The following is a 20,105-nucleotide window of genomic DNA, read 5'->3' as shown; positions in this document are numbered from 1 at the left end:
CTGGATTGGGTAGATTGCTCCAGGCCTCACTCAGATTTCCTTTCTCACGCTTTTTTTTCTTTTCGTTTTTTTTTTTTTCTTTTTCTTTTTTTTTTTTTTTTTTTAAATATTCTTCTGTGGCTGCTCCTGCTCTCGTCCCCAATTAAAGTAGCAGGCCACCAGGCCTGCCCACTGGGACGGGGGCTCACCTCCTCCCAGCTGTGCCCCCTTGCTCACTGGCATTGCCCAGGACCGGGCGCTCCCACACCACGTTCCCATGCCAGGAGCCCCAGCTCTCCATCATTGAGTGCAGCCTCTGCCCTGGCCAACCTGCAGCTACACACGAGCTGCTCGGGCTGGAGTGGCTCAAGTTCCCATTTTCCTGCAGCTCTGGCCACTAAATCAGGTTTATTTGCTTTAACAAATGGAAAGGGATGGGGCTGGTGCAGCCCCACAGCGTCAGCACGGGCTCCTGCAGAGCACCTGGTGGGTTGGGGGTGCAGGCATTACCCCAGGCTGAGCATTCTGCTCCCCTGGCACAGAACTGAAATCCAGCTTGAGAAGAGACACCAGCTCTTGGCTGCTGACCTGGGTGGTGGCCTGGTGAGAGTGTGGCAGGGCTGTTCTGCAGCTCCATGTGTGATGAAGTGTTCCTGACCTCAGAGCAGCTGGAAGCTCGGGGACCTGGCCTGCAGAGCTGCTCCCCAGCTCCTTCCCTCCCTGCCACAGCATGCTAGGAGCCAGGAGGATGTCCCAGTGCCTCGGGTGATGCTGTCCTCTACCCGGAGGTCTGGCACGGTGATAGGGAAGGGCAGATAGTGCTCTGATGGTATCTGGTTCCAGCTGGGGAAGGCAGTGTGTTCCCCGGGGGCCTCTGCATAGCAGACTTGGGTTCCCAGATAAAAATAGAAGCTGAAACATGAGCCCAGCTTCCCTGGTTCTGCCTCTGCCCGTACATCCTCACCCCACTCAGCTGCAGTGCTGGCCTGGAGAACAGCCCAGGCAACCCCAGGCCTCCCCAAGGAAGGCAGAGGAGAGGGCATCAGTATGCTCGGGGAGCAGATGGCCATTGAGGAGCAAAGCTGGGCAGCCACCTGTCCCAGGGTGGCCCTGGCCATTTGCACTGGGGCTGAAAACTGCTCTGGGGAAAAGCAGAGACCTGAGGATACAGCTTCCAGCCAGGCACAGCTTCCCCAGGCAGGGGAACAAGCCTGATATACATTACACAGCTGGTCTCAGGACCTCAGTCAGAGGGAGGACAGCTACCTGGGGAAGCCAGAAGGAGCTGGAATAAGGGTGGCTGTTGTTTAATACTCAATAAAGATAATTTCCTAAAGCTTGTCCAGCCCCAGGAGCAGAGGACACAGCCCCCAGCTTGGCTGCATGTCCAGGGGAAGGTGCAGCAGGGAAGAGGCTTCATGGGCTGCCCTGGGGATTCCTGGGCCTGGCTCACAGCACAGCCAGTGAGCCCTCAGGGGAGGGCGAGCAGTGCCAGTGCCTGAATGTCAATGACCTGAGCATGGGGATCCTCTAGACAGAGAAAAGCTTCGTCCCTTTGCAGTTTCCAGGGCTCTGACACTCAAGGGCAGAAAATGTATCTGAATGACCTCTTCCATTTCTGGTGCCAAAACATGTTCTTCTGAGTGTCTGGAGTTGCTTGGTATCCAGATTTCCACCTGCATTTTAGTTTTGGAATATGAGCTGGCAGGATGTGGACCCTTGCTCTGTTTCCAGTGCTGGACAATTCCAGAGCTTGATTTGAGTTATTTTTCCCAGCCCTGAGGTTCATCAGCCTCTGGAATCCTCTAACCAAGAGCAGAGCTCTCACCTCCAGCTGGATAAAACTCAGTAGCTTGATAAAGAGGAGCAGCAATGAGCTGCATTGCAGGGAGCTGGGTAAGTTAACTCTTCAAATGCTGTGGCACAGGCTCTGGAGCAGGCTGGAGCAGGAGGTGGGTGTCCTGGAGCTGCATGACACAGGAGGGGTAACCTTCACTCCAGAGCTGGATATAAAGCACATTCACAAGGCAGGAAAGTGATGGTGTAGGGCTGGAGGAGCAGAGGCACCACAGGAGGGTGGGAAGGGACAGCTCACACCCCGGCCCTGGCAGCTCCTGGCACGGAGCTCACCCTAAAGCCAAGTCTTCAGGGATGCTGTGTAACCTCGTTAGGAGGCAGTTATTACTGGTTTGCTTTGTTATTAAACTTGTCATGAGCCTGTTCTGGAGCAGCACCTATGTTTTGGGTGCTGTATAAACAGGGCTCACAGCAACAGTGAAGGCTGGGTCAAGGGTGCTGTGGCAGTTTCAGCTTTTTGGGGCGCCCAGCCCATCTGGGAGGGAAGATGAGCAAGTGAGACTTGAGGTAGCTGAGAGGCAGCTGGAGGGATCCGAGGGGGAATGTGTGCAGCAAGAGGCAAGTTGAGCATAATTTTTTTTCCTCTGGGAAATTCAGCTTTGCATGTGGGTTTACGTGTAGTGTGGGGTGATATTCTCATCGCTGCAAAGGCCTTGAGGTACTGAAAAGGGCTCTGGTTGTCACCCCGGCAGTGACGGCAGTGGGATGCGGTTTGTGGTTGGGGACTGGCAGTGTCTGCGCTCGAGGGAGCACGAGTGCAGCAGAGGAGAGAAAAGCAGAGGCCACACAGCCTGCTTCCATCCCTGCTGCACGCCGAGCCCACTCCACAGCCTCCACACCTTATCCAGGGATGTGCCTGTGCTTCCTCTCCTCTCTTCCCATCCCTGCCCTTCACCCCAGCCCACAAGTCACCTCTTTGCCCAGAGTAGCTGCAAACTCGAGGGTGAAAATGGGGAAGAGGGTGCCCTGACAAGAAGCCAGTGGGAGCTGGGGGGACCTGAAAGGGAGCCAGCAGCATCTGGACTGCACAGACAAAAAGGTAGTGAGATCCGGGGTGCCCCAAGGAGGAGCCAACAGGAGCTGGGGTACCCATGGAGCTCCAGGGCTCTATCACCCTGACTCACTGTCTCCCCAGTCAGAGGAGCTCCGCTAATCTGCCGTTTCAGCCATGGCTGATGCTCCCAGACAAGCAAGGCCCTTGGAGCTGTCAGGTGAGCCTTTCCCAGAGCTTATGCAAATGATACTAATTAAAAGCATTCTTATCTGTTTGATTTCCCACACCTTTTGCCTCGAGGGGGATAGAAAACTTCATGTTTTAACTCCGTATTTCATGGCAGTTGGAAGAACTGCCTAGGGAAAGTGTTGGGAAATGGAGCAGGTCACTCCTGATGAGAAGAATTGGCTTATGCAAGTGTTGAAACAATTTATTATGCATGAGAAACCTTCCAGAAATGGATGACTAATAGCAAAGCGGGAGCAGAGAAAGCAGTGGGAACACAGTACCAGGCTGGCATGGGATCCATGTCATCTTACCAGCTTAGCAGGGTTGGGCTAGGTCAGCACTTGCCTAAGAGACCTCTCAGAGTACCTGGCTGGCAGTGAGGGAAGTGATGTCAATGATTCAATAAACAGAGCCCTTCCCTCTTTGTGAACCAAACGGCCCCTGGTGCCAGGATCCCACTGGCAGCCCTGTGTTTCCACTGGCAGCAGGTTACTGAGCCCAGATGGCCATGAAATCCCTGCTGCTGGTTGTGCAGGCAGGTTTGGCAGAGGATGCCCGGGCTGCATTTCTGTGTGGGAGCATCACAGCCCAAATCACAAGCCCTGGCAGGAAGAGCTGCCCTGGTGCTGTGGGCACTCAGGGCTGTTGTGTGCACGGAGAGCTTTTGCTCTCTGGAAGTACCAGGCTGGCACACCCAGTATCTCCTCTGCTGCTGGGGAGTTTGCTGGTACCCAAGGACAGGCACTGGACCATTGCAACAGAGCAGGAGCAGCAATGTGCACCTTTATGATTCCCAGGCACTGGCGATGAGAAGATCAGTGAGGAAAGCTCTTGGCATAAAGGGGAAGGGACATGGCCCAGCCAGCTGCTCTCTGAAAATCCCCTTGGAGAGATGGCTGTCCCCAGAACTGCACCCAGTCGTGGCCTTTGCATTCCCAGGGTGTGGAGATCTCCAGTGGGCTGAATTGCTGAGTTTCTGCTCTTTGTGCAAGGACCTTGAAGGTGCTACAGGGCAGAGCATTGCTGGAGGAAGAGGAGAGTGTCTGAAGGTCAAAGCTGTGGGTGCAGCAAGGGCAGCTGAAGTCACTTGGGAAAAATGTGAGAAAACAGACACGTGGGCAGATGAGCATGGTCAGCTCCTGAGCTCTGCTTCACATCTGCTAGGTTGTTAACTGGTATTCTTTCACTGCCCTTCCCACTATCTCCCACCTTCCTGGGCACTCTGCTTTGAGTTGTTGGCAGGAGGTGTGCAGAGGTTGATCCATAATTCCTTACCTTGGAGGTAATAGAGGGCAGCCTGTGCTGAGCCTGGGCATCTTGCAATCTGGGGAGGTTTCGACTCTCAATAAGTCCCTGAAAGAAGCTCCTGGGTGCTCAAGGGCTGTGCTTTCACAACCAAAGGGAGAGTTGCAACCTCCATCCAGAGGAGTGGCCCTTTCACCAGGTGATATCCATCTTGGAGAGAGGGAGAAAGAGGAGAGGGTAGGTGGTGAGTAGGAAAAGAGGTATAACTGCAGGTGGCTGTTGAGTAGTCCTGTGATACAGTGAGCAGAAGACACCCAAGGAATTGTCCTGACATGAGCTGCCCTGAATTGCCCCAAAGAGTTCACACCGGGCACTGTTTTCCTTTACAGCAAGTTAAATCCTTTACACTGAGGATTTCCCAAGCCAGGAGCTCTCCAGGCAGAGAGCTGTGTCTCACTGGTAAAACCCTGCCAAGGAGATCCCTCAGCGATGTTGGCCTGTGACGTTTGTTAGCAGAGCAGGTGGAAGGAGCCCTAAGGCCCAGAGGCTGTTCCAGGCTGGCTCCTCTGGGCAGAGGTCAGCATCACCAAGCTGACTCAAAGCACTTTGGAGGTGCAACTTTTAGAGATATCAAAGGAAGGAGCAAAACTGACTCCAATGCTGCCTGAACTGCTCATCTTCCAGGTGTTTTGGGTACTAGCCTACATCCACCTGAGCTCATGCTGCCAGCCTTAGCCAAGCTCACACTGACTTCTGCAGCCCTTTTGGAGTTGCCGAAGGTTGGGCTCCTGCTATCTGCTGAACTTGAGTTTTCTTTCAGCTTCTCATCTCCATGGGTGGAGGTGCAGAAAGAGGATGGGATGCTGAGATGGCCTGGGAGCTCCAGGCTCAAGCATCCAGTTGCTCGAGTCCTGGGAGGTTCGTGCGTCACTGCTGCTGAAATCCCCAGCCAGGAGGGCTGGGAGAGGCAGGGATCATCCTAAACAAAAACAAGGCGCCGGCTGGGCTGCCAGCATTGCAAAAGGACATTTCACCTGCTTCATCCTTCTTGGTGGCATGGGCAGGGAAAGCCTCAGTGCAGGGGGGCTCAAGCTGCTGCAGCTGGGGACGAGCACCTCACCGGGCTCAGGGACCACAAATCCACACCAGAGATAACAGCACAGTCTCAGTCCAATGACTGCACTCCTTGAAATCCCCACGTGGCACCCTTGGCGATGACAGCACGGAGCTGGCTGGGCTGCAGTGCCCCTCTGGATGCTGAGCTGAGGTCCTGGGGAGGAGCACGGGGGTGCGGGGGTGACGCTGCCCCGCACGAGGTGCAGCAGCTCGGCCAGGTGCACAGACAGGCACAGGGAGAGCGGACAACAGTGAGGGAATGCAGCGGGGACCACGGCTTCCTCTGCGATGAGCTGCACCTGCTCCTCACGCTTGCCCCGGCTGTGGCAGCAGAGCCGGGGCGCGCAGGGGAGGTGTGGCAGCCGTGTCCCCCAGCCCGGGCGGGGAGCCTGGATCCCGCAGCACTCCGGCGGCCGAGGGGATGGGGCAGGGGCACGGCGCTCGCCGAGCGCAGCCGGGCCGGGCCGGTTCACACGGGGAGCCGGGGCCGGGCTGCCGTGGGAAAGCGCGCCCGCCATGGCTCCCGAGCGCCGGATTGCTTCAGCGGGGGTGCAGCCAAGATCCATTTCACAGAGGGCAGAGCAGATCTCGGCTGGGATTTACCAGTGACTAAGCATGTGCTGGCACGGGCTGCCCCAGCGTGAGAAAGGCAGGGCTCCTCCTCCGAGGTGTGCCCGCTGCTGCCCTGCACCCACCGCCCCGGGGCATGGGCACCCTGCTGCGCCACGGCGACCCCGGTGTCAGCGGACTGGGTGGCGCTCAGAAGCCTGTGGGGGCCGCAACCCCCCAGTCCTCTCCTCCCAAGCTGGACTCTGCCCTTTCCTCACCCCTGAGGCCAGGCAGAGCCGCTGCGTTCAGCCCCATTCTGCTGACGGCACGAGCAGAGCCCCTGCGTTCAGCCCGCTCAGCGCATCAGCCCCCAGGCAGGACTGAGGCGTGGGCAGAAGCTGTCACCCCCACCCCAAGCCTAGCACAGGGGCTGGGAGGACCCCGAGATCTTACAGAGATGCCAAACCCTTCTCTGTCAGGTCATGGCCACTGCTCGCAGCAGTTGCACCACAGGCAGAGTTCCAAGATGCTGCCATCTCCTGCTGATTCACCACATGAAGATTTTTGGGGCCACAACTAATCCTGCCATGATGGATCTGTAGAAACCAAACTTTCTGAGAAGAAATAACCATTCTTTCTCCAGCAGATAGGCTCCCCACTTCCCTACCCTGTATAAGAAACATCCACACAAAAAAACTGTTCCACATCCCCAGGAGCCAAGCCTCAAGCCAGAGGCCACCAGTGGTCCCTGCAAAGCAGCCATTCAGCCCAGCTTGCGGAAGTGGCAGCCTTCCCCACTCACTCCATCTCTTTTGGCTCATTTTGGCAAGGCATTGAAAAAAAATTAATTGCAATTTTTTATTACAGCTAATTGGTGCTGCTGCTTAAGTGCCTTATCTGCCTCCTGAGCCCATACTCTGTTTTTGGGAAGCTGAATGTGGTGAAGGCCCTATGGGGGTGGCATGGGGCACAGAGCCTCTTGGCAGGACCCAGCAGCCTCAGAGAGCGGAAAATGCCAGGATACTCCTGTGCTGCTGGGCATTTCTGATCCATGGAGTGAATTGCCCCTGATTCACAACAGTCATGGATTTTAGAGAAGCAGAGAAATTTGTGCAAGGTCACTCTGTGCACCCAAGCAGGACAAGAAGCCTGTGCCCAGCATGCTCACACTGCTGCCCAATAACCTGGTGGTCTCCAAGCTGCCAGGGTTGGGCATCCTGGGGGATTTTGGTGTGTGACAGAGGGCAGAGGAGCCCTATGTGTCCATGCCAGCAGGGAGGGCAGAGGAGGAGGTGTCCTTGGGCCATGCTACACCCTCCTGGCTGGCAGTTCAATGGACAGCTGGTCTGGGAGCTTCCTGGAAACCTCTGACTCTCCAGTGCCCAAGATGGTACCCAAGAGGTACCATCCCCCACCCCTCCAGGCTCCACATCCCTCTTCAGCAATGCAGCCCATTGTCACCATCATGGGGAGTGGGACCAGCACATGTCCCCAGCAACAGCCCATCCCTTCTGCCTGCTGCAATCCCACCTGTGAGGGTGTGGGTACCTGTTGGGGGGTGGCATCTCAGCTCTAGGTCCAGCCTGTGCGAGCTGGGATGTCCTCAGGACTCAAAGGGACCATCCAATGTCTGGTCAGGCTCTGCAGAAATTCAGGTTCCCACAAATCACAGCGTCATTCTGCTTCCCTGGGCTTTCACCATGCATTTCCCAGGTCCCTGGGTTTGAGGGTGAGACCGAGGAGGGCTTTGCCTGCTCAGGGCAGGGGGACATGCTCACCCCTCTTGGTATCAGTGCTCTCATCTTGCCCCCCAGCATGAGCAAGGAGCAGTGCAGGGCTCTGTCCCAGATTGCTCAAGGGGTTGTTCCCTGATGTGGCTGCAAAATCCCCTTTTAAAAGTGATGCAGTGTTTTCCATGTCATTTGGGTGCTTCCAAGATCACCCCTTGTCCATCTCTGTCTGTCTGTCCATGCTGCTGCTCTGCAGGTCTGGAGCAATGGGGCCTCAGGGACCTAAGTCCAGGTGTCCTTTCTGGCCAAAAGGCTGAGATGTGTGCTGGGATGCGGATAGATGGGGAGTGTGTGCTGGTTTTGTGGAGGCTGCCAGTGGGAATCATCTCATGCTGCAAGGCAGAGCCTTGCATGGTGGCAAGCTCATTTCCAGACAAATCAGCCTGCCCCATTCCTCCTGCAGGCAGCTGTGTGGGAGTAGGGCCATCACTGCCCCATGCCATGAACCCAGCATTGCTCCAGCCCCAAACCAGCAGAGTGGCTGCCAGCCCGCACCAGAGCCTGGCTGGGAGCTGGAAAAACCTTTCTGGCTTCAACAGGCTCTGGAGCAGAGCCCCTGGCAGGGAACTGACTTGTTCTGGTTAGTGAAGTTGCTCACCTCTCTCCCTCCTTGCCTTGGGTGCAGTGTGCTTGGAACGCTCTGCCAGCAGAAAACAGCCCCTAAAAACAAACAGCTGGTGAAAGGTGTTGTGGCACATCCCAACAACCAGCTCCCGGCCCAGGAGGGAGGGCAGAGGAGAGCGAAGGTGTCAGGAGCCGCTGCGATGCTCCCGGGGAGCTTTCGTGCTGCTCACTCTGAGCAAGTGTGTTTGGCTGTCAGCTGCACCCTGTGCTTAGCCCCAGGCTCCATCCCTGGGTGCTCCTCAGCAGTGGGATTTAGGGAACTTTTTGGGGTCCAGCACCTGGCACATATGGGCACTCAGAGACTTGTCTGGGTACATACTGGCAAACAAAAGGTGGGGTAGAAAGTGTTCACAGTGTTCACAGTGCTGCAGCAGACCCAAGGCAAGCAGAGCCAGAGCCCAGAGTGTTTTGGGGTCCACAGCCATCATCCCCAGCTTCTGTCAGACAAGAGAGTTCAAATCTTGAACTCACAAACGAGACTTTGGGTGGCTGCTTGATGCTTTAAGGCAGCCTCATTGCTGGAGTTTTCTGGTCAGAGAGCCAGGGTGGGCAGCAGTGCTGGCAGCCTGACTGGAGACATGGCTGAGCACACACAGAGGGAGTACCTCTGGAGGTGGTTCTTGGGCTTGTGGCCGGTGCCTGTGCCTGTCCCTGCTCAGTGGGACAGGCCTTGCCCTGGTTTTCATGCTGTGGTGCTTGTGGTGGGGGCTGCCCAACCTGTGCCAGTGGTGCCCAGCATGAGTTTGTGCCCCGGGCAGGCAGGAGGTGCCCAGGGAGCACAATGGCCATCTCACTGACCTCCCCCTCTCTCTTCTCTTCTCTCAGGTGTGCAATTGCAACAAGTACCTGAAGGTCTCACGGGAGGCGATGAAGCAGCTGGTTGAGAGCAGCAGACAAGAGTCAGGGGAGCACAGTGCAGGTGAGTGGGTGGGTGATCCCCCCTCCTGTGCCCTTCCCTGGGACTCACTGCCCTGCACAGAGCAGGACCAACCCCCTGGGCCTGGGGTCTCTCAGAAGGGGATTGGAGTGCCCTGCCACGGGGCGCAGACCCAAGAGCTCTTTCAGGTCTGGTTTATGTCTCTGCCCTGGCTGCCCTGTCCTGCCCTGCAAGGCACAGGGTCATGCATGGGACTGCCCAGCCCGGGAAGATGGTGACATGTCAACAGTAGCTCAAGTGACAGCCTGAGGCCTTCATCATCTGAACGTGAAAAACTCAGCTTGTGTGGTGAAATGCCTCCTGGCTGGGGCTGCTTACAGTGCCTTCCTCACCTGCCCAGTGCCTTCCTCACCTGGCCAGTGCCTCATGAATTAGGTCAGGCTGCAGGGAGGTGAGTCAGTGCTGCCTGCCCAGCCAGGCTCCAGCAGACTCTGGGGAGAGAAGGCTCCTCCATACCCCAAACTGCATTGTCCCACACACATTCCTTCCCACAGGGAGACATATTTTGGTGGCAAATGCCACCCATCACAGGCACACGGGAATGGGACTGTTCCCCTGCTGCAGCTCCAACCCAGCCTGGGCCCTGCCCCAGCCCTTCGGAGCATCACCTCCTGGTGTGCTGGCAGCAGGGAGCAGAGGGAGGTAGCAGCTGCTGGGTGCTCCTGGCTGGCTGTGGCTTTGCTGGGAGCTGCACGTGCGGCTCTGGGCATGAGGAACGTGGTGGGGCAGCTTTTCCCATGGTGCCGGCAGCCTGGGAGTGCTGCGCTTCCCCAGAGGCCGGGACATCCTCCCCAGCGGTTTCTCCGGTGAGGGCACTCTGCGTGTGTACCCAGCGACCAGACGGGCCAGTTCAGCCAGTTTCAGAGTATGGGAAATAGAAATGCTGTGGTTTGTGCTCAGAGTGAGCCGTTTCCCCTTCCCCGCTTCGGGATGGGGCTGATGGAGCTGGGAGGGTCTCACAGAGCACCGTGGCTCCCCCACACAGACTCTTGCAGACCTTGCTCTACTCTTTACACTCCATCTGCAACACCCTGTGTCCCCATCGGGCCGTGCAGTCTCCTGCTGGGTCCCCCATGTACCTGGCGAGGCTCCTGGGGAAGGAGCAGATAGGACCCCTGCACTGGTCATGTCACTCATGGCCTTGTCGGGGGTGTCCTCCAGTGGGGAGCATCCTCTGCCCCGGAGCTGGCAGGGACCAACGGTGCCACAGCATCCCCAGAGGGTTGGTGGAGACATGAGACAGAAGCTGTGATTCCCAGACAGGTGGGCACAGTAGGGCTGGAGACTTGCCAGTAGACTTCCCTGTGACCAGGGCTCTGGCCCCATCCTGGGAATTCTGTTTCTGTTTGGATTTTCCTAGGAGCTGCAGTGATTGCAAGTGTGAGCTTTACTAGGTTGTCCCTTAGGTCAGATATTCAGGAAGACAAATAGGAAGGGTTTGCTTACAGTGTTCTGGCAACACTTGGTGGGGACATTGGAACAGGCTGGGCAGCCACAGGAGTGGGTCAATAAGAAAAATCTCACCTATTCCCTGATTTCCTTTACATTTTCCTGCTGACAGAGTTGGTGACAGGATCTGCTCTGCCCTTGTCATGGCACAACACATGGCATGGGGGTGTTCAGCACCCACAGCCCCCAACAGGACTGTCCCCTGTCCCATGACTCCAGCCCAGGCCATGTTGTCCCTGTCATGCCCCTGTGCATGGCTCAGACCATGGCCAGGTGCTGCTGCTTGGGAAGAAAATGCCTTTTCCCTGCTCCTGCTTCCAGACAAGGAGCGAACTTCTTCCCACAAAGGTCTCACCTCTCCAGGGAGGAGCTTGTGGGTGCTGGGGCAGATGGGTGATGGGGACAGATCCTTCAGGACCACCTCTCAACACAAGTCTGCATCTGGCCCAGGAGCTCCCAAGTCCTGGTGTCCAGCTGCAGCCAGTGCTGCTTCCTTTGGTTCCTGGATTTTTGTAGCAGGGCTTCCAAGTAATGAAAGGCCAATTATTTATCCTGTAATAGTCACTCTTACTTTCCTAGGACTTTCACAGGTTTTAGGGAACATAATCCTTAACACAGCCACATTTTTCCCTGCATGAGGGTTTTGACAGAGGTGCTGCAAACAGTTTCAAGCCCAGACACTTTGCCCTGTGATTTCCCAGTGGGATGCTCTGAGCAGCTCAGGTGCCTGGAGCAGACAGGGGCAGAGAGGGGAGCAGGGCTGTGGGTCACCACGGGGCACAGGCAAGTCCTCACTGGAGGCAGTGACAGATTGTGGCTCCCAAGTGACCCAGGGGAATGGGCTGTGTCACAGGCTTTTGTGTGGTATGGGGAACTCTTGCTTAGTCAGTGCAGTAAAACCAGCTGGCATGGGACCCCAGAGTTCAGTGGGTGCTCTGCCAGATGAAATCTGGTCTCTGGAAAAGGAGAGGATGTAGCACATTCCATCAGGTTGGGAGCTGCCAAACAGAGGAGATTAATTTAATTGCAAAATCTCCCCTCACCATCTAAAATGTGCTGCAAAAGATTAAAAAAAAAAAAAAAAAAAAAGATCCTCCTGCTCTTGGGTCTGTGGTGCTGACCAGGCAGGGTGCAGCCTCCACTCCCATGCTGGGACCCTCCCATGCAGACATCCTCCCTGACCAGCTGCCAGCACTGGGGCTCTGGACACAGGTGCAGGATAAGTCCCCCCGACGGCCCCAGTGGTGGCTGGAGGAGCGGCCAGAGTGTCCCTGCATTGGGTGGCAGGATGGCATCAGGCAGTTGGGACACTCAACTTGCCTCTGCCAACCTGAGCAGTGACTTGGGATTTCTTTCCCTCGGCTCCACCCCGAGCCTGGGGAAAAGCCAGCAGAGATGGCTCGAGGCAGGCTGGAGGCTGCAGGCCAGTGTGGGGAAAGCTGGGGTGGCAGCAGGACAGTCCCTCCTCTACAGCCACCACACTGGGGCAGCTGAGGGCATGGGCTGGTGGGACCCACTTCTCCTAGCCAGGAACTCTGATGGACATCAAGAAGAGCCCCCTGCATGCCCAAAGCCCTACGGCTGGAAGCTTCCCTGATCTACATTATTTGGCTTTGCTGTGAGCATCACACTTGTCTTGTTGCCATGTGAGGAAAGATGTGAGATCGATCCTTGTGCTGTCTCAGCAGTATTCTTGCACCCATGGATCCTCACTGCTTTCTACCAAACTCCATTTGTGGTGCCAAGGCACCCCCATTGTCTTGGGCTGCTCTGAATACTTCTCCATGGAAGGGGATGAGTTCCTGAGGGGTTGCACCCCTGGATCCAGGGGATCCCCTGCCCATCTGCCCCATGCATTTAGGCTTTCTCTTCTCCAGGGTGCAACAGAATAACAGGAGCATCTTCACCTGCCCAAGCAGGGCAGTGATGGGACCGGGGGCTGCAGTAGTGAGACCAGCCAGAAACACCTCCCAGGCTCAGCTGGGTCGCGCTCTGCCAGCTTTCCCTCTGCAGTGGAATTCATTTATTCACATGGAAAAGCAGGGCAGGGCTGGGACTCGGCAGCATTTTTGTGCGTGCTGGTTTGCAGAGCTCTGCTGTGCCTGCTGACAGGGGCACTGTGCCCAGTGTGCCCCAGGAAGGAGCTGGGGGCATTCAGAGCCGGGGGCCACTGCAGCCCTGGGTACAGGCGCTGGCAGGGCTCTCTCAACAGCGGCACGGGGCCATGAGAGCAGCTGGATCTGCCTCTTGCTTGAGCTCATCCTCCCTCTTCCACCCTGGGAACATCTTAAGATCACGGCCAGGCTGCTGCAGCCCAGGTTGCACAATCCCGAGTCCTTTGTCCTTTGCTTATCTGCCTTATCGAGGAGGAAAAGATAACCAGCCGTCTTCAGTGCCCTGCAATCAGTACATTTCTCAGGCTCGTAACTCTTCTTATCAGGCTGATCTCTCACCGAGGCCGAGGTTTCCCAGGCACCTTTGTACTCCAAGAATGCTCCCAGGTCTGTGTTAGCCTTGTGCAAAGCCTCGACAAAGCTGTGAGCTTTCTCCCCAGCCCCCAGCCCTGGCTGCGGCTGAGCCCCGCACACCGTGGTGATGGCTCTGGCTGTGGTGGGCACAGGGCTCGGGGCTGGCACAGGGCTCAGGCTGGCACAGGGCTGCCGGACCCACAGCCTCTCCAGAGGCAGCAGGAGCTGCCAGGTGTGCTTGCCTGAGCCAGCCGGGACAGGCACCCAGCTCCTCGCCCCAAGGCCTTGTTTCGGGCAGGGCTGACACAGAGGGACCTGGGCTAGAAACAGGGCCCATGGGGCAGGATTTTGGGCAGAAGTACCTGGCTTCTTGGGAAGTTGTTGGCTACCACCCTGACGCTGAAACCCTGGGGGTGCCCAGGGCTCACACAGTGGGGACAGGTTGTTCCTGGCCAAATCAGGGCTGGGTGGGCTGGGAAAGGGGAATGGGCACAGTTTCAAAAGAGGATTGTCCTGATTCTGCTCTGTCTCATCTTTCCAAACCCTGCTGTGCCCACTTGTCCTGCTGTGGAGGTCCTGGTGCTGTCCCAGTAGTGCTGATCCAGCATTGCAGCTGACACAATAGGCTGGAGGGACTACAGGTCACCAGTGTCACCATCATGGTGGCCTTTCAATGTGACCCCCACTAAGAGCCCCCCTGTCCTGTCCTATGTCCACCCCACTGGGCTCAGCCCCATGTGTTCATGAGCAGGACCTTGCAGTGGGGCACATGCAGTGCAGCTCCTGTCTCGTTCCTATCTTGGGACAAGTCACTTTGCCCCCACAGCCTCCCTGTGGCAATAGTTCAGGGGTTTTCTCGGACCACCAGAGTGATCGCAGTGGCTGTGGGTCCCAGATGCTGCCGTGTCCCCCCAGGGGAAGGGACTGTTGGTCCCTTGGACTGCCCCGAGCCTGTTCAGTGCCCAGGGTGTGGGATGGGCCTCTGGCGTGGGTCTGCCCCACTGTCTTGGTGCTGGTGACTGGGGGCTGAAAGAAGGGGATCCAATCCAGGCTGGGGAGCTCCTGCTGCACCCACCTCATGGAGCATCGGGCCACCCCACCCTGAGGCATATAGTAAGAACTTGAGCACAAAGCAGGGCTGCTGCAGAGGTGACAAGTGTGTGCAGGAGTGGGATGCCACCACCGAGAGTGGCTTTGCTTAGCTCAGGAAATAACTTGATACAGAAGTAAGCAGAATGGAGGTGCTGCAGCATCTCCTCTGCCCTGGACATGGCAGCATTTCCTGGCGGGAAGACATCATGGCAGGAAGAGCAGCAGTTTTTGCTGTTCCCATGGGATTAATCCCACAGGTGAGCAGGGGTGGGCAGGAGCTGTGAGTGGGCAGCATGTGCAAGGCCAGGAGGAGACGGCTCTTGTGCAGAGCACTGTCCAGCTGGGGACAGTGCCAGGGGACGACGGTTGCTGCCTGTGGAGCTCTGCAGCGCTCACATGGGGGTGCTCAGCTTTGAGGGGCTGGGGGCTGCAGGGCTCAGCCCCTCACCCAGGCTCTGTCATCCCCAGGGTGACCCAGCCAAGCGGGGGAGAGGTAAGTGAGAGGCAAAGGGGTTTTTATTTTCAAGATGTTTTATAATGGGATTATTAGTTCCCAAGAAGTGTTTCGAATCGATTTGGTAAGGAATCGCTTTCCTTTCTCCTCCGCGGGGATGCGGTGGGAATCCAGCCTTTGGTGTGAGCCTTGCAGAGCTCTGGAAGCCGCAGATCTGACAAGCTCCTGGCACACTGGAAGGATACACTGGGCTCCCCGCAGCCCCATGCACCCTGCACATGCCTTTTGCTCCAGCTCCCGTGTAACTCCAGGGTGTGCAGCATCCAGGCAAGCGGGGATGCAGTCTCAAGAGAGCCAGGGCTCCACTGGGGAGGCCTCTGCCTGTCTGAAAGGGGAGGAAAAAACCCTCCCTCAAGCCACCCCCCCCTTCCCCTGGAAACCCCTGTTTTTCTGGGGGATCCAGCCTTTCCCAGCTCCATTTTCCCGTGTGCCCGGCTGGCATCCTGTGCCTCACGCCTGGTGGCCCTTTCACCCTGCCAGTGAGGGGAGCACAGGCATCTTCAAAAGCCCTGGGAAGAATTTGGTGGGAGGGGGAGAAAGGGTTTTACAAGCTCCCATTCAGAAATGGTCACTTTGAAGTGATGTAGCATTTTCAACCCTTTGAAGAGCCACAATTAGGAGGGGGCTGGTGCAAGCAAAGGCAAAACTACAGGGTGACCATCACAGCCTTTCTCTCCTCAGCCTTTTAAGGGATGAACTTTCCCTCCCTGCCCGCCCTTTTCCCAGGAGCCCGGGGGGTGGGATTGGGGTCTTTGGGGGAGCTGGAGGTTTCCCACCCCCTGTGCAGGGAAGGAGGGGTTTGCCATTAGCTTTGCCCATCAGCAGCAGGACAGTGGAGGGAGTGTGTTGGAAGACAGAAAATTACCCAGTATCCCTGCAGGCACACATGTCAGTGTCCTGTCAGTGTGCTGGTGACATGTTCTGGCCAGACAAATTTTTGGTGATGTGGAAAGCCATTGGCCATGGGTGCTGCATGCTGTCAGCGTCATTTCCATTGCTTTGGATCTAAAAGTCCCATCCAAGGTCAATGTCCCTCCCTTCAGGATCTGGTGCTTGAGAGAAGAGAGGATAGGAGAGAAAAGGGTGCCGAGGCTGAGGCACCAAACACAGGAGTGGCACAGGGCCGAGGGAGGCGGGAACAGAGTGAGGACAGAGCTACTGTTCTTGCCTTGGGGATCTGCCACCCGCTGGCAGGCTTTATCCTGGAGAAACCCTTGGGAAATGGACTCTTCCTCCACATCCCTGCTCTGAGTGACTCAGGAATCTCTCAATAGCTTCCTGGGTGTTTCACCACTTACCAGAAATTGGAGAAAATGGGAAACTGAGGTCATTGTTTTCCCTTTAAGGATAGATGCCAGTGTCCAAAGCAGATGCAGGAAGTGAAGGAAAGGCTCATCTGTGAGTGAGGCCACAGGGCACTTGTTTGGGGCACAGCCCTGGTGAACCCAACTCTTGCCCAGGGTCTCAGACGGGGCTTGGGGATGCTTCCCCTTGTGCTGTGGCAGCAAACCCCAAACTAGTGGTTCTGCTGGGCAATGTGGTGGTGAAGGGCTGGCCTGCAAATCCCCTGTGAGAACATCCCCAGTGACAGCCATGACCCTGAGCATGGCTGTTGGTGTGCTGGGAACTGGGGGTGACTGTGCCTCACGAGCTCAGGCTGGTAATCTGCCTTGGGGAGGTGTGGAAGGTCTTGGAGGGGGTCTGGGGAACCCCCCTGAACCAGGGGTTGGTGTGAGCTGATCTTTCCACAACTCCCCTGGGCTGTGGCTCTTTCTGCTCATGCGATGGGCAGGCCCAGACCCCTCTGCACAGCTGGGACTGACTCTGCCAGGACGGGACAACTCTGCCAGAATGGGATGGCCGTTTCAGGGCTGTTCCCATCTGTTCGTTCCCCCACGGTAATCCCCAGCATGTCCCAGCTCCTGACGGCTCTGGAATGCAGAGAAGGGCCAGCTGGGAATGCTGGTGCCCCTCTCGGTCCCAGCTGACTCCTGACAGGGTCCCTGTGATCCTGAGAAGGGTCGGGTGGACACCCCAGAAGTGCCACTAGAGCGATGCAGGATGCCTTTTGTTGTCTTAAGTAGTGCCCGAGCAGGATAGATCCCCCTGCCAAAACGGGGACATCCCGCAGCACTAAGTGCAGCCTGTTCCCGGCTGCCAGGCTCCCTGATGGATGGGAGGCAGCTCAGCCCTCGGCTCCCGCTGCCCGGACCTGGAGACCTGCGGTGCCCCGCTGCGGGAGGAGAGCCAGCCCCGGGCGCTGGGACGGCCGGCTCGGGGCGCTCGGTGTGCGGGCAGCGCTCCCTCGTCCCGGCGCTGGGGGCGGCCCCGTCACTCAGCCCCTTGGCCAGGGTACCTGGCGGGGGTGGGCATGGGGCCAAGGCCCCGTGTCCGCGGGCACGTGGGGAGAGTCCCGGGTGCCGTTAGCAGCTGATCACGGCGGCGGTTTGATTAAAGCAGCAGTAGAGGTTTCCCTGCTGTTTGTTTGCCCCATAACGCAGCCTGGGGTGGGGGCACTGCCCAGCTCCGAGAGCAGCCTGGCCTGACCTGTGGCCGGGAGGCAAAACCACCGCACCCAGAACAGCAGCAGCACCGGAGCCCTTACCCAGACTGGAACAGACCCCAAGACACGGCAAAGGAGCTGCAGGAGGTGCCAGGTAGCTGCAGGGGAGCAAGTGGCTGCACGGGTGCCACGCTTAGGGCAGGCAGCTGCTGGATGCTGGAGACCAACCACCTCCTCCCCAATTCAGGGGATGCTCCTCCCTGGGATGCAGGGCAGAGCCTGGACCCCTGCAGGGATGACAGGTCCCTCAAGGGGTTGCTTATGTGGTTAAGCACAGATTCAGCCCATCACACCAGTGACTGGTGGTTCATCTGCTGTCTCCTCTCTCCACAGGCTGCCTGGGGAGCCAGAGCTGCAGTGTCACCATGCCAGACTGTGACACAGCCCAGCCTGGCTGCACCCCACACAGCGAGCAGGCAGAGGGGATGGAGCAGTGCGGGGCAGCTGCGGTGCTGGCAGGGGACACGGTCCTGCAGGTCACTGCCATCCCCCCCGGGGTGCTGGACAGAGCAGAGCTCACCGACTTCTACTGCTGCACCTGCTGTGGGAAAGTGTTTTGGGAAGGATCCCATTTTGGACGCATCGTCTCCCAGTTTCAGGATGTTCTTGTGGCCTCTGGGGACACACAGAGCATCTATGAGCTGAGTTGAGCTGAGCTGAGCCGAGCCGAGATGAGTAGAAGCACAGGGGCTCCAAAGAGGAACTGGGACTGCCTGGGGAACCTCAGCAGATTTTGGGCCATGTGTTTCCAGAGAGAGGCTGGAAGTGGGGAGGTGGGAGCTCTCATTTTGGGATCCATCATGGAGAGCTCTGTCACAGATACACCAGTGGTTTCCAACAGCTCAAAAATACATGGCCTCCATGAGATCATTAAAGCAGAGGTGGCTGAAGAGTGGACCCTTTGCTTTATTTCTGCCCCTCTCCAAACTACACATGGCAAGATGGTGGGAGGGCTCTGCTGAACAAAACCACCACCCCAGCAGTGCTGACCCCACCACACCCACACACCCCAGTGCTCCTCTGCCCACTCACTCATGGGGAGCAGGAGCTACATCCCCAATAGCAGCACAGGGCAGAGAGCATCCTAAGCACTCCCAGCCTGTGGGACATGTGCCAAGCCTCAACACATCCCCAGCATCCTGCTCACCCTGACCCTGTGCTGCCAGCACTCCTTGGGGACAGCTGGTTGGCCCAGGCATGGAGCTCTGGGGAGGCTGAGCATTGCTGGGCTCAGGGGAATCTCTGGGTGCACCACAATGCCCACTAGCACCTGGACCCTCTGTGCTGCAGCCTGGGATACCCCAGCAGGGTCAGGCTGGTCCTGGAAGGACTCCCAAAGCTGCCAGCTGCCAAAGCTGCCAGCCTCCTCCTCTGCTGGGGAGGTGCCTCAGCACAGCCCGGTACCCAGGCTCTGTGCAGGGTGCACAGGAGAGGCAATAAGGTGTGTGGGCCCACTAATACCAGGAACTGGCATCACTGGTGGGACCGGCCAGCATCTCACCATGGAGATCCCAGCCAGGTCCTGCAGCTCCAGGGGGCTGCTGTCCAGTGCCTCCCAATCCATGGCCAAGCTCACACCATTCCATCCTGAACAGAAGAGCATCTGCAAAATTTTTCCAATCTGTTTTAACTGCAAGACCCTGCTGTTATTGTTGAGAGGGCCTGAGGAGCTCTTGGCTGAGATGTGACATTTATGAGCTAGTGAAGCACCTGCCCAGGCAGCTCGTGCTGCAGTGCAGGACTCATTTTCCCTCTTCCAAAGGTCCTGGCCACATGGTGCCAGAGGGTCCTTCCTCCTAGGGACATCTCACCCTCTGGCTCAATGCTTTAATAAAAGAAACAAACCATTTTTCCACTTTAAATATTCTTCTTTTCCATAAGATCCATAATATTAATGCCTGAGCATTCATAGGTACAAGTGACCCTAAAAGCCAACCATCCCCACACTGCCAGTACCAGGCACTGAGCAACCCAAATCTCACAGCTCCACACAGATTCATCCTTGTGTCAGCATCCAGCTTCTTCAGGATTTATTCTGGGAGGGCAGAAACTGGGGATGAGGCAAAGCAGGAATGGTGCAGAGCCTCCAACTGCTGGCCCTCACAGTGTGCGCTGCTTCGTCATGCCATGAAATAAACCTCTTCAAAATGGGATTAACCTTTCCAGGTCCTGTTTAGGGGAAGCTGCTGAGCCACATGCACGTCTGACCACTCATAGGCACTTTTGGCCTTTGCTTGTTGGGTTTTCCAGAGCTGTGGTTTCACATTCGTCTGCCACTTCTGCTGTGGGGAGCGCACACGAGATGGGGACACATAGCCATGTCCCTCACCTGGGGACAGCTGTCTAGAAGGTGCCTTTCCCTCTGATCCCTGGGGACAGTTGACCTCCTGGTCAACTCCAGGATTTTATCTGCTTGAGAGCTCTCCCAGTTTAGGGGTGAGCTCCTGTGCTTACAGTCAGGGCTGTGCTAGGGCAGGGTCCCATGGCTGGGACTTGTTCTAGGACACCAACCCAGGGCAGAATCCAGCAAGTGGTGTGTACCTGTGGACATAGCACAAAACAGCTCCTAGAGGATTCTATCCAGCTCCTGGGGACAGGGGCAGTGGCTGGGACCCAGCACAGCACCTCTTCCTTTCTGCTGCCCACAGGAGGTGGTGCCATGGTGGGAAGTGTGCAGCAAGGTCACCTCCAATCATAGAG

General features: G+C 57.2%; 1 protein-coding gene across 9 annotated transcripts in view; it reads left to right on the top strand.

The window, feature by feature from the left end:
* EXD3 (exonuclease 3'-5' domain containing 3) overlaps positions 1 to 18,295 on the top strand; it is a 250,668-nt gene extending 232,373 nt beyond the window's left edge. For all 9 annotated transcript variants that reach the window (XM_085593681.1, XM_085593676.1, XM_085593674.1 and 6 more), the window contains 2 exons: positions 9,208 to 9,301; positions 17,739 to 18,295. In XM_085593681.1, coding sequence (XP_085449807.1) covers positions 9,208 to 9,301; positions 17,739 to 18,055 — 411 coding nt within the window. In that variant the 3' untranslated portion in view covers positions 18,056 to 18,295. The remainder of the gene's footprint in view (positions 1 to 9,207; positions 9,302 to 17,738) is intronic.
* Positions 18,296 to 20,105: the final 1,810 nt, after the last annotated feature.

The sequence above is a fragment of the Lonchura striata genome, chromosome 17 (assembly GCF_050655825.1).
Source record: "Lonchura striata isolate lonStrDom1 chromosome 17, ASM5065582v1, whole genome shotgun sequence".
Lineage (NCBI taxonomy): Eukaryota > Metazoa > Chordata > Aves > Passeriformes > Estrildidae > Lonchura > Lonchura striata.
This window is presented reverse-complemented; position numbering and strand designations above follow the sequence as displayed.